Here is a 13,608-nt window from a genome sequence, read left to right on the forward strand (position 1 = left end):
ATATATATATATATATATATATATATATATATATATATATATATATATATATATATGTATATACATATACAGTATATATATATATATATATGAATATGCAAACTGTGAAAATCTGCTGTACAGTATTTGTGCTCGGGTCCTATTTTTAGGAACACTAATACAAAACCTCACAATAATGTCTGATTGAATGCTAAAAACGTTATGACAGACCACCTTAAAAAACGGAATGGAATTAAAAAATGTTTTCCTGAATGAGACGCACAGAATGTACATAAAAATAAAGAATGTGGGATTTACAACATTAACTATGAACGATAAAACACTGAATATTGACAACATATGAACCTCACACCCCCTCTCGATCGACATATTTTCCAATCAAGCGAAACGCAACAAAAATGCAACAAACACAGCAAAATATAAATGCAAAGGGTAAAAAAAACCCACCTATAATCTGATATAACACGATGCTGTAGAACTTTGTTGTAAAAATCTCCTTCCGCGAGGCACATTTGGCTCGAACTAATAATCCATAAATTGAAAAGTTCCCAAAAAGAGTGGTTGGTAAATCGAGGTTCCATCGTATGTGTGTCTGTTGTCGTTGATGGTACTATTGATGAGTATGCGACCTTAAAACGATCCAGTGTTTACATTTGTAAACATAAAACATGGCTGACAAGCGTGAGAAGCTACGGTTTGCTTTCTTTACAAAAAGAGAACTTTACTCACAAAAAAAACAAAAAACCTTATATCACGACATTGTTGCGAGAACACCACACCTGTGGTCAAGTTCACCATCAAAACACACAATAGAGGTGTGACGTTCGTGAACAAACTGACTCTTTTGAACGACTCTTTTAAGAGAACCGATTCGCACTTGTGAGCCGTTCGTTTCGCAGTCAATTTATTATGCACATGCAGATGCAGCAGCACCCAACTGGCTAATGGACTAGAACAGTGATTCTTAGACTGTGGTATGCAGGCTCCATCTCGCAGTACGCCGAAGGCTCCCGTGTTTAAAGTACAGTATTTAATTTTCCTATATTCAAACACATTGTTACGGTTCATATGGTGTGTAATGTTGCATTGGACAAAAGTATTAAACATACTTGTTAAATAAAACCTCTGCCTTGTTTTTAATTAATACTTAGGCCTACTACGCTACTGTATTTTAATGCTGGTCATTGTGGTGGTTCATAGAGAGTTTTATCTGAGGTGTTACTTGGTCAAAAAGGTTTGAGATTCACTGACTAGAAATTTAGTTACAGTCAAAAGAAATGTAGCAGCATTTGGATTCACTTTTAAAATTATATTATTTCCAATTGTTTTATTTATTTATTTATTTTTTATTAACTTTTTTGGTTCATGGTTCTGATATGTAACTTAGTTCAAGTGCCCACACACAAACACCAGGCAGAGTAGTACTGTACAATTTTGTATTCACATTTATATTATATCTTATTTTTTACTATAGTGTTATTTATACTTTTTAGAAAAATTCATACATTTTTGTCTTTCTTAGTATTATTAGTATTTATTCCGTATTCTTAATATTGTCTTGTGCTAGAAATTTTTTTTTGGTGAGAGAAAATTCAAAATAATAAATGGCACCACCAAAAAAAAAATTCATTATAGCCAGTATTTCAAAATAAATCCCACCAATAGAGTAATATTTGTGCAAATTTCAAAACGTATAATTTTTCTGTAAAAAATATGATAATATATATTTCAAAAATAATAATATAAAATAAAAATATAAAGATCTGATCCATAACTGCAAGCATTGATTGTTTCCTTGTAAAAAACAAACAAAAAAAAACAGTTTAAACTACAGTAACGAGCCAGTCTTTTGAACGGCTCTTTGAAAAGAACAGCTTTTCAGGATCCGCCTCCCATCAAAGAGCCATAAATCCCATTTCTGAAACACAAAATGGCGCTGCTGAAGCAGAAGCCGGCTGAAATGCAAAAACATGTCTACATAAATGGTCACCTGAAAACGCCAAAAAAGCAAGTTACTTAAGGAAGCGGGGGACAATTCAAGGCACTCGGAAGCAAAATCTGCATCAACTTAAAAGGAGTACAGTGAAAATAAGTAAAACAACTTGAACAAATCAGTCATAACGTGCAGTCTCCTGACCTCATTTCCTCATTGTTAGATAAAGGTTACACAAGAGTCCATTAGGAGCAGGTCGTAGGTCACGTGCTGCATGTATTATCTGCCTATGGGGGAGTGATGATGCGTTCAAGGGACACAGATGGGCTGGGATTTATTGCTGAGCGTCACATGACGTCCTACCAGAGCTTTCTTCTTCATGCACTCCATCACCATGAGGAAGATCTGCTGCGCCTGACTGCGGCCGTAGTTGAAGGTCTTCTGGATGGTCACCAGCAGCTGCTCCTTCACGCCCTCGCTCACCATGCTGCGGGTCACGTCACGTCAATGACGCCGTCAGAAGACCCTCAGGAGCGGCCCACCACTTACCCGTCCTCTTCGCAGTATCTGTGGGCGAAGGAAATGATGTCGGAGGCCCGGCCGCTGCCGTCGCACACCACCACGGGGACGGGGGGCTCCTCCTTCAGGCTCTCTAACACGATGGAGATCACGTTGGGACCGCCCTCCAGGATCAGACACACCACCGGGACGCCCTGACCCAGACCTGCGGCACATTAAGCCCACATGGGTCAAACGCACCAAGCCAAGTTTCTTCCTCTGAGGTGTACGTGATTGCTGTAGGGATGGGTACCTAATCCAGTACTTTTTTTTTTGGCACCAACAGAATCTCGATGGTCCTATCAGGCACCTATTCACGTAAAATCCAACAGTACCATGGTATCACATGGTATCACACTGTATCTGACATCACATGGACAAAGATAAGACCTTCTGGAGGAAAGTTATGTGGTCAGATGACACAAAAATTGAGCTGTTTGGCCACAATACCCAGCAATATGTTTGGAGGAGAAAAGGTGAGGCCTTTAATCCCAGGAACACCACAACTATCGTCAAGCATGGTGGTGGTAGTATTATTCTCTGGGCCTGTTTTGCTGCCGATGTAACTGGTGCTTTACAGAGAGTAAATGGGACAATGAAAAAGGAGGATTACCTCCAAATTCTTCAGGACAACCTGAAATCATCAGCCCGGAGGTTGGGTCTTGGGCGCAGTTGGGTGTTCCAACAGGACAATGACCCCAAATAATGCTTGTTTTCAAAATAAAATACTATTTTCTATTTTAAAAGTCCTGCTAATTACGAGATATACAAATCTTGATTTAGGATGTCTTATCAAGTAAAAAAAGATGCAGCTGCATGGACAGATTATTTCATACATTTTTAGTATTTTCCCCTAGAATCGAGTCTTTTTATGCAGTGCACTCCAGCAGCACTGAGAGTGGACTCAGCCAAACTACTTCTAGGTAATGTTGCCATTTCCAATGCCAACAAAGTAATTGACTCAAAAAAACACCCCTCAACGCACATAAAGTAAGGCTCCACTTTTCCAAAAATGCGCTTTTTGGTGGTTCTCGGTTGACTCTTTATCATCCTGACCAATTTTCTCTCAGCAGTAGGTGATAGCTTGCGTTTTCTTCCTGCTCGTGGCAGTGACAAAACTGTGCCATGCACTTTATACTTGCAAACAATTGTCTGCACAGTTGCTCTTGGGACCTTAAGCTGCTTTGAAATGTCTCTTAGTGACTTTCCTGACTTGTTCAAGTCAATGATTAGTTTTTTTCCAGATCTGTGCTGAGTTCTGTTGCGTTTGGACCAGTTGTTCCTCCCAGGGAATTCAAGTTTCTGGCCGCTCCCAAGCTCTTTACGACACTTAAAGCTGAGTAGAAGAACCACCAGAGACAGAATAGGTATTTTGTAATATATTTGCAAAGCTTTGTAAATATAATGAGACCAGTCCAGCATAGAACATTCAATCGCGCAGCTAAGATGGTCTGATCTAAAATATGGAAACCTTCTATTCTATAAAGTCTCTCTCCCTTCCACCCTCGCTGTCTTGTCTTTCCAGCCCAAACACATGCCCATTGTCCTCCGCAGCTGGACACAAGAAGAGATAAGGAGAAGGATTATCTCTCCTCCTTACATTCCATATTCAAGGTTAGCACACAGTATTTGCAGACAACCAAAAAACCACAATTGGAAGAAAAACACTAGCTGTTTTGTAATATGATTATGAAAATAAAGAAGTAACACTTAAATACGGATATATGAAAATATCTGCCTCCGACATTTCCTTTTGACTTTCCCATTGTCGCGTTTGTAACCGCGTCTAATGACTGCATCACATGAGCCCTATTTAAATGGGCTCAGAGAACTAAACAGGTGTGGTCAATCATAATCACTCACATGAAGTTAATAAAAAACGGAAAAAAAAAAATCTCCTGACGATTGAGGGTACCCCCCCCCCTCATGAAACAGGCCTGTAGAGATGAAATAGTCTTGTGATTTTTTTCCCCACACATACATATATATATATATATATATATATATATATATATATATATAAATATAGGTTATGTTTTTTTGTTTTTTTGTCATAAACAAATACAATCATGTGTGCTTACTGACTGTATCCCTGCAGACTGTATTGATCTATATTGATATATAATGTATATATTGTGTTTTTTATGTTGATTTAAAAAAAATAATTATTATTATTTTTATTTTTTTAATTTCTTGTGCGGCCCGGTCCCAATCGGTCCGGTGGTTGGGGACCACTGCTTTAGAGGTTAAGTACCGGTATCAATTCCGGAATTGGTGCCGTATCGGTTCATATGTGAACAGTACCCATTCCTACCCGCCTGGCATGTGACTTCAAGTCGTAGGATGACAAAAGGAAGCCCGACGGTCACATGTTCGCTGACCACGGACTGCCGGTCACATGACTCACGCGTGTTGATCTTCTGCAGGGCGATGTGTTTCTCCAGCTGGCGGCGCAGTCGGACCTCGGCGCCGTACTTTCCGCTGGTGCCGTTGTCGGCCAGGATGAAGTGGGAGTGGCTACTGTTCACGACTGACAGCTTGCTGAGGGGGTTGGCCATGGTCTGATAGGGCCGGGACACCTGAAGTGGGCGGAGCAAAAGAAAGTCACCTGTGAGAATGAACCCAGGTTTCCGTCCCGCCTTACGTCTCTCCCGATGAGGTCCTCCTTGTTCTCGATGATGCCCCACGGGGCGATGCCGATGGCGCACACTTTACCGCGGGACTTGGACGAGTGGTCTTTCAAAGCGTCGCCGACGTGGCGGATCACGCCTGAAAACGCAGCAAAAGAAGCGGTCAGAACACTTAGACGTAGCCGACCGATGTGGACTTCTACGTCCGCCCTGAGGGTCCAGTACCGGTACTGACGCCGCCGGTGAAGATCCACGCCCCCGTGGTGACGGCGGCTTTAATGAGGCCCCGCCCAAACACCTGACGCAGCTTGGGGGGCAGCTCAAAGTTCTGGAGGCCGCCGTGGACCGAGATGAGCAGCGTGGGAAGCTCCAGCTGCCAGTCTTTCACCATCAGGTGCAGCAAGGAGTCCGCCTTGGAGTCGTACGACACGCGGATGTACTGCGGGGCGCAGAGGGGCGTGGTCAGTAAGGAGTGGGCGGAGCGAGATCAAAATGTCAATTTACGTTTGTGTGTCGGGTTCTGTCCCTGCCGACTCAAACCTGGGTCGTCCGCATGAGAGGCAAGCGCGTTACCTACCGAGCCACTGCTCTTGAGGTCGTCAGGGAGTGAGGTTGACCTTGGCTCCGTTACTTTAAGTGTTCATATTGATGCCACGGGTGGTATCCGTATCGGATCAATACAAGTGTGACAAGATCGATATTTTACAGTTCTCTTTTACAAACCCCAAAACCAGTGAAGTTGGCACGTTGTCTAAATGGTAAATAAAAAATCCTTTTCAACTTATATTCAATTGAATAGACTGCAAAGACAAGATACTTAAAGTTCGAACTGGAAAATGTTATTTTTTGCAAATATTAACTCATTTGGAATTTGATGCCTGCAGCATGTTTAAAAAAAGCTGGGACAAGTGGCAAAAAAGACTGAGAAAGTTGAGGAATGCTCATCAAACACTTATTTGGAACATCCCACAGGTGAACAGGCTAATTGGGAACAGGTGGGTGCCATGATTGGGTATAAAAGCAGCTTCCATGAAATGCTCAGTCATTCACAAACAAGGACGGGGCGAGGGTCACCACTTTGTCAACAAATGTGTAAACGAGCTATTGCAAGGAATTAAGGGACCGTAATATCATCAAACGGTTCAGAGAATCTGGAGAAATCACTGCACGTAAGCGATGATATTACGAACCTTCGATCCCTCAGGCGGTACTGCGTCAAAAAGCGACATCGGCGTGTAAAGGATATCACCACATGTGCTCAGGAACACTTCAGGAAACCACTGTCAGTAACTACAGTTTTTTGCTACATCTGTAAGTGCAAGTTAAAAGTCTACTATGCAGGGTGAAAGCTATTTATCAACAACACCCAGAAACGCCGCCAAATTCGCTGGGCCCAGCTCATCTAAGATGGACTGATGCAAAGTGGAAAAGTGTTCTGTGGTCTGACGCAATTACTGAATGTGTGTTTGTGTGTGTACCATGGCCTTGTTGACGTGACCTCCTTCCTGGAACTCAATGACGCCGTAGGCGTCAGTGGGCGTGGCCCGGGTGTGTTTGAGGGGCGTCCAGCGCTCTGTGGCCTGGACCTCCAGCAGAACCAGCGGGGGCGCGTCCTCTTCCTCGCGGCCCCCTGCTGGCACGGCCGTGTGCTGCGCCACCAACTGACCACAGCCGCATCTGCAGGAGGCGGGGCCAGAGATGATGCGTTTCCACGGCAATAATTTTTTCCATTGTTTACGTTGTTATTTAGAAGCTTTGTGGAAGGAGAGAGGAAAAGTTGCTCACCTGCTGGCGTCTTTCCCCGGAATGATCTGGATGCATTCTCTCTTCTGGAAGGTTTTCTCGATCCAGGCTCTCTGAAGCTGAAACACACGGTTTACATGTTGTTGTTGTTGTTGTTGTGGCGTGCAACACATAATAATATTCACTATCATGCTTGCTCATACATTCTTGACCTTATTTGGGCGTGGCGGTCTGTTGTGGGGGTTATAGCACCACCTCTGCTAATAATAATAATAATAATAACAATTATTATAACTATAATAGTAATAATGATAATTGTAATAATACTACTACTACTACTAATAAATAATTATTATAAAAATAATACAACATAATCATAATAGTAATAACAATTATAATAATAACAATAATCATAATAACAATTCTAATAATGATAAAAATAATAATAATAATATTGATAATACTCAACAATAATAATAATAACGAAAATAATAATCCTCAACAACAATAATAATAACATTGATAATAACAATAATAACAACAACAATAATAATAATAATATCCATCTATCCATTCATGCATTTCCTACCGCTTGTCCCTTAATAATAATATTAATAATAATAATGATAATATGCATCATTTTACCACATATTCCCATTGATTGAATTGTTCTGATCTGAAAGATCCCACTGAAAAAGCATCAATGGTAAACTACTGTCAAGTGATTCCCAACGACTGTGCCGCAGCAGATTAGTGTGTGATAAATTGAAATTAATTACACAATATTTGTTTCTGGAATACAGATAATGTAGCCAATCTTTGATGCCAGTCATGCAAACATGTCCTGGTACACTGGAAGGGATTTTTATAATGTGACTCACTGTAATAAGGGCAGTAGTACAGTATACACTGTACCAATATAGAAATGCATGATTTAAGACTGGGGTTGGAAATCTTTGAGCAAGTAATGATTCGATCCGATTCTGATTCCAGGGGTGACGATTCGATTCGGAATCAAATCTCGATTCAGCATTATTCTCGATTCAAACTGATTCTTGCAATGTATTATTTGGTACAATAAATATATTGAACATTGTTCAAAACAGGTTACTTGTTAGACAAGCTGGTTGCATGGAGATGGCCTAAAAATGTCTTTAGAAAAATGTACTCTTATTAAAAAAAATATATATATATATATACTGTATATATATATACACACATATATATATAAATATATATATATATCCATCCATCCATCCATTTTCTACCGCTTAATCCCTTCGGGGTCGCGGGGCGCGCTGGAGCCTATCTCAGCTACAATCGGGCGGAAGGCGGTGTACACCCTGGACAAGTCGTCACCTCATCGCAGGGCCTATATATATATGTATGTACTGTGTATATATAGTCAAGGTTTCTGTGGTTTATCCGTTATACAGTGCTCAATACCGGGGTAGAGTGGAATATACGTTAGGTCAGGAAAAACACAGAGGCTATTTCATCCCTACAAGCCTGTTTCACAGGTTTCCCTGCTCTTCAGGGGATTTTATATAAAATATAATACACACGATGTAAAATCCCCTGAAGAGCAGGGAAACCTGCGAAACAGGCTTGTATGGATGAAATAGCCTCTGTGTTTTTTCCTGACCTATTGTATGTATATATATATATATATATATATATATATATATATATATATATATATACTGTATATATATATAAAATGTTATTTCACTTTTTTCAAATGGATTTTCAAAAATGTGTGCACCCTTATTTAAGTCTATTTCTTACAATGTACACTTGGCTGCCATGGCAACATGGTCCAAACAGTGAAATCCATCATCTTTAAAAAGGAATGAAAATATCTTGAATTATCTTTGTGATGTCACAAGACCTGTGTGTGTGTGTGTGTGTGTGTGTGTGTGTGTGTGTGCATAAGAGTGCGTAACGCGTGTGCGCGCGCTTGTGTACGTGTGTGTGTGTGTGTACGTGTGTGTGTGTGTGTGTGTGTGAATGAATCCGACTAATTAGTGGAAGAGTGAAGCTTTCATTTCTTGATGGTTACAATCCTCTTACACAATAATCATAAAAAAATAATCCTGCTCAGCTTTTAAATCACTGATAATGTCTCATTGTGTTTACACACACACACACACACACACACACACTGTCACATTCCACTCTGCATGATGGAAGATTACCGTGCACGTCACTTGCGCGTCGTTTACATTGTGTTCATCACGACATCAACCTGACATCCTCACCTTCTGACACACACACGTGCACACACACACACACACGCACGGTATGCACAAAGACAGAGAGACAGACCAGTATGATGTACACAGTATATGAAGATACTGCATATACTGTGGCTGTTAGAGACAGTATATACAGTATACTGCATGTATGTCCAGTAGTTGTATTACAAGTATTATACAAAGGAGAAGTGTGTGTGTGTGTGCGTGTGTGTGTGTGTGTGTGTGTGTGTGTGTGTGTCCACTGAACTCTTGTGACAGAGGTCAACTCGTGCGGGTGTGCCAGTGTATGTTGGTAAACTTCCCTCCCTGACACCTTAAGAGCTTGCGTTGAACGTAAAGTTGAAAGCTCGGGCTTTTAGCTCGTTGTCTAGCGCTCTTGCCCTCTCATTCGGAGGACACATGTTCCCTGGCGGAGTTGACTATACGGCTTAATCTGCACAAAGAACTTACTCACATGTAAGCTCGCTTTAGCTCAGCTGTGGCGTACGACCTGTGAGGGTGGCCTCCCTTGTCGTTGTAAATATTAAAATGACACTGCCATTTGTTTGTGCTGTTTTTTTGTTTCGTTTTTAACGTTTTTAAGTAATTTTTAATTCAATTAAATTTTCTGACCAGTGACGTCACCATTTGTGCTATTATTATAATTTTTTTAAATATTATTAACATTTTATTATTTCCCTCCTGTCCGCTCTACCTCGTCCAAATGTCTCCAAAAGTAGTTTGTGCCGCATTTGTGCAAAGTTTCTGCTCGTTTGTACTTTCTAAAACATTTGTGCTATTTTGGTTTTACAGTTAACATTTTATTATTTACACACAGCCCCAACCACCTTGTCTAAATCCTTCCAACCATACTAGCACTTTTTGAAAAAAAAACACAAACCAGCCTAAATGTAGTTTGGAGACATTTGGACAAGACGGTTGGTGCTGTGTGTAAATAATAAAATGTAAAACGTTAAAACCAGCACAAACAGCAAAAAAAACAGCCTAATTGTAGCACAAACTTTTAGGGACAAGTTTGGAGGCATTTGGACAAAGTGGAGCGGAAGGGGGTCTTTGTGTGATTGATCAAATGTTAATAACATCTACATCATAATAGCACAAATGTTTTTAACAGCACAAACCTACTCAGTGGCCTAGTGGTTAGAGTGTCCGCCCTGAGATCGGTAGGTCGTGAGTTCAAACCCCGGCCGAGTCATACCAAACACTATAAAAATGGGACCCATTACCTCCCTGCTTGGCACTCAGCATCAAGGGTTGGAATTGGGGGTTGAATCACCGAAAATGATTTCCGGGCGTGGCCACCGCTGCTGCTCACTGCTCCCCTCTCCTCCCAGGGGGTGAACAAGGGGATGGGTCAAATGCAGAGGACACATTTCACCACACCTAGTGTGTGTGTGACAATCATTGGTGCTTTAACTTTAACTTTAAAACACAGTTCACCTCTGTTAGAATAATTTTATCTAAGTTATCACAAAAACTTTGTGTTGAAATGAGTTCCTGGCAAGAAGACAAAAGCTGTCTTTGAACCTACCAAGAAGGCTCGTAAAACTCCACTGTGTAGGATGGAAGGCAACATGAAGGGGTTTCTGTTTTCTTTCATGGATTGTAATCAACAGAAAGATATTGTTTTAACCCAAGGACTACAAAGCGGAGAGAAGGCAGGATCTGCCCAATTTCCAGACGACCTTTCTTTCAACTGTTTTACGAACCTCTTTTTGAACTCTTTTACGACCTCTTTTTTGAACCGACCTTTCCTGTGAACTGTTTACGACCCTCGTCCCTTAGAAACAGCTGTGGCCATGTGGTCAGGGAAGGTCCAAATAAAAGGAGGTGTGCAATCTTTTGGCAGAGCGTGTTGAAACACTGTACAAGGGTACTCTCCTCAAATTGACCCAAATTGAATTCTGTCTCTGTTTAATTATTTGCTTCTTTTCTTGTTTAATAGAGGTCATCAGTGTTTGAACCTGACATCTTCCATTGGCGTCGTCACCCTTGTGGGCGCAACTTTAGAGTAGTGTACCCTTCTCTCAGGCGTGCACCTTTAGGTTCCCACGTGTGCCAGTAGAGGCCGCTGCTGTGCAATAAGACGACGATGATGTCGTTTCGAGTTGGCTTGTTAGTCACCGAGCAAAACCTTTCCTCCGATGTCCACAAGCACCCTTTCATTAATCCTGATGGACACGTCCCGAAGGTCAGGTCAATATCTAATATTTGTATTTGAGCGTGAGGGAAACTTTTCGGAAATCAATGAAATTCTGCTTTTTTTGGACATCCCTGAACTAGTTACACCCTAGTTATCTAACAAATTGTTCTTAAGATTATTTGCTTTTTCAATGTGTGTTTTACCTCTGTTTTAAATGTTATTTTTTTAGTCTGTCCTTTGCCTGTATTTATTTGTGGTGTACAGCCCTTTGCTCTTCAACTGTGTTTTTAAAGGGCTTCATAAATAAAGTTGGTATGGTATGGTAGACACTAGAGATGTCCGATAATATCGGATTGCCGATATTATCGGCCTATAAATGCTTTAAAATGTAATATCGGAAATTATCGGTATCGGTTTCATAATTATCGTTATCGGTTTCAAAAAGTACAATTTATGACTTTTTAAAACGCCGCTGTGTACACGGACGAAGGGAAAAGTACAGAGCGCCAATAAACCTCAAAAGGCACTTCCTTTGCGTGCCGGCCCAATCACATAATATCTACAGCTTTTCACACACACAAGTGAATGCACTGCATACTTGGTCAACAGCCATACAGGTCACACTGAGGGTGGCCGTATAAACAACTTTAACACTGTTGCCAATATGCGCCACACTGTGAACCCACACCAAACAAGAATGACAAACACATTTCGGGAGAACATCCGCACCGTAACACAACATAAACACAACAGAACAAATACCCAGAAACCCTTGCAGCACTAACTCTTCCGGGACGCGACAATATACCCCGTCCACCTCAACCTCCTCATGCTCCCAAATTCCAAGCCGCTGTTTTGAGGCATGTTAAAAGAAATAATGCACTTTGTGACTTCAATAATAAATATGGCAGTGCCATGTTGGCATTTTTTTCCATAACTTGAGTTGATTTATTTTGGAAAACCTTGTTACATTGTTTAATGCATCCAGCGGGGGCATCACAACAAAATTAGGCATAATAATGTGTTATAATTCCACGACTGTATACATCGGTATCGGTTGATATCGGTATCGGTAATTAAGAGTTGGACAATATCGGATATCGGTAAAAAAGCCATTATCGGACATCTCTAGGAGACAATCACTCACCCTCTGAGATCCGGACGAGGCGCTGCGCTTGATGGACGAGCGCTTGAAGGAGCCGTTGGTTCCTCTCCTCCCTCTGCCGTCCATCGCGAGACGCTCAGCTGTCCTCCACCTTCATCCTCGCATTTTTATGGCATCCCTGCTCCCACTCCACAGTCCAGGCCGTCGTCGCTCTCCTCATCCAGGCGCCTGTGACTGAAAGGACGCCACTCTGCAGCGCACCTCTTTGTAATCGGGATTAGCGCACGGCGGCCGGTCCTCTTTAATGGATGGAGATTTAATAAATGGTGATTGGAGGCGAATCTACTTCAGGACCACTCTGCCCCCATAAGGCCGGCCGGCACAGCGTCCGCGTGAGTTCCACCATGATGGACTTCCTGTTCACAGTCCACATGACGTGATGCACAATGGCACAGTTATTAGTCAAATAATCAGTGATTGTAATGATTGATGAGTAGAGTACAAGAGTAAATGATTATTTGCAATAGGGATGGGCAGCCCGGTGGAACAGGGGTTAGTGCATGTGCCTCACAATTTGGAGGGTCCTGAGTAGTCCTGAGTTCAATCCTGGGTTCGGGATCTTTCTGCATGGGTACTCCGGCTTCCTCCCACTTCCAAAGACATGCACCTGGGGATAAATTGATTGGCAACACTAAATTGGTCCTAGTGTGTGAATGTGGGTGTGAATGTTGTCTGTCTATCTGTGTTGGCCCTGCGATGAGGTGGCGACTTGTCCAGGGTGTACCCCGCCTTCTGCCCGAATGCAGCTGAGATAGGCTCCAGCACCTCCCCTGCAACCCCAAAAGGGACAAGCGGTAGAAAATGGATGGGATGGGCCATATGCACTAAAAATCCAGTGGCGTTTCTCACCTAGGCCTTCAGTGATGTCCTACTTAGTCCCACTTCACCTCTCAAAAATACCGTAATTGATGTCACCGGCTGGAGATACTGCTCAGAAACACACTTGCACACTACTTCGCATTGAATCCCCTCAACAGTGTACAAAACCCCTCAACAGTGTACAAAACCCCTCAACAGTGTACAAAACGGTCTATTTTTTGGCGCATTTGACATTCAATAAACCCCCTTTCAGCAATTAAAACATATCTTACGTGGTACCGTCCAAATTAAAAGAATTGTATGAAACTAGAGATGTCCGATAATATCGGGCTGCCGATATTATCGGCCGATAAATGCTT

The 13,608-nt window shown here is 41.7% G+C and overlaps 1 protein-coding gene across 1 annotated transcript in view; it reads right to left on the bottom strand.

Moving 5' to 3' along the window:
- LOC133608516 (transient receptor potential cation channel subfamily M member 1-like) overlaps positions 1-12,554 on the bottom strand; it is a 38,999-nt gene extending 26,445 nt beyond the window's left edge. Inside the window, exons 1-8 of the mRNA XM_061963788.2 lie at positions 12,413-12,554; positions 6,907-6,983; positions 6,600-6,798; positions 5,347-5,560; positions 5,136-5,260; positions 4,899-5,070; positions 2,483-2,657; positions 2,297-2,420 (exon numbers count right to left, since the gene is read on the bottom strand). Of these exons, the coding sequence (XP_061819772.2) occupies positions 2,297-2,420; positions 2,483-2,657; positions 4,899-5,070; positions 5,136-5,260; positions 5,347-5,560; positions 6,600-6,798; positions 6,907-6,983; positions 12,413-12,496 (1,170 nt within the window). The 5' untranslated portion in view covers positions 12,497-12,554. The remainder of the gene's footprint in view (positions 1-2,296; positions 2,421-2,482; positions 2,658-4,898; positions 5,071-5,135; positions 5,261-5,346; positions 5,561-6,599; positions 6,799-6,906; positions 6,984-12,412) is intronic.
- Between the last annotated feature and the right edge of the window lie 1,054 nt (positions 12,555-13,608).

This window comes from Nerophis lumbriciformis, linkage group LG06, assembly GCF_033978685.3.
Source record: "Nerophis lumbriciformis linkage group LG06, RoL_Nlum_v2.1, whole genome shotgun sequence".
NCBI lineage: Eukaryota > Metazoa > Chordata > Actinopteri > Syngnathiformes > Syngnathidae > Nerophis > Nerophis lumbriciformis.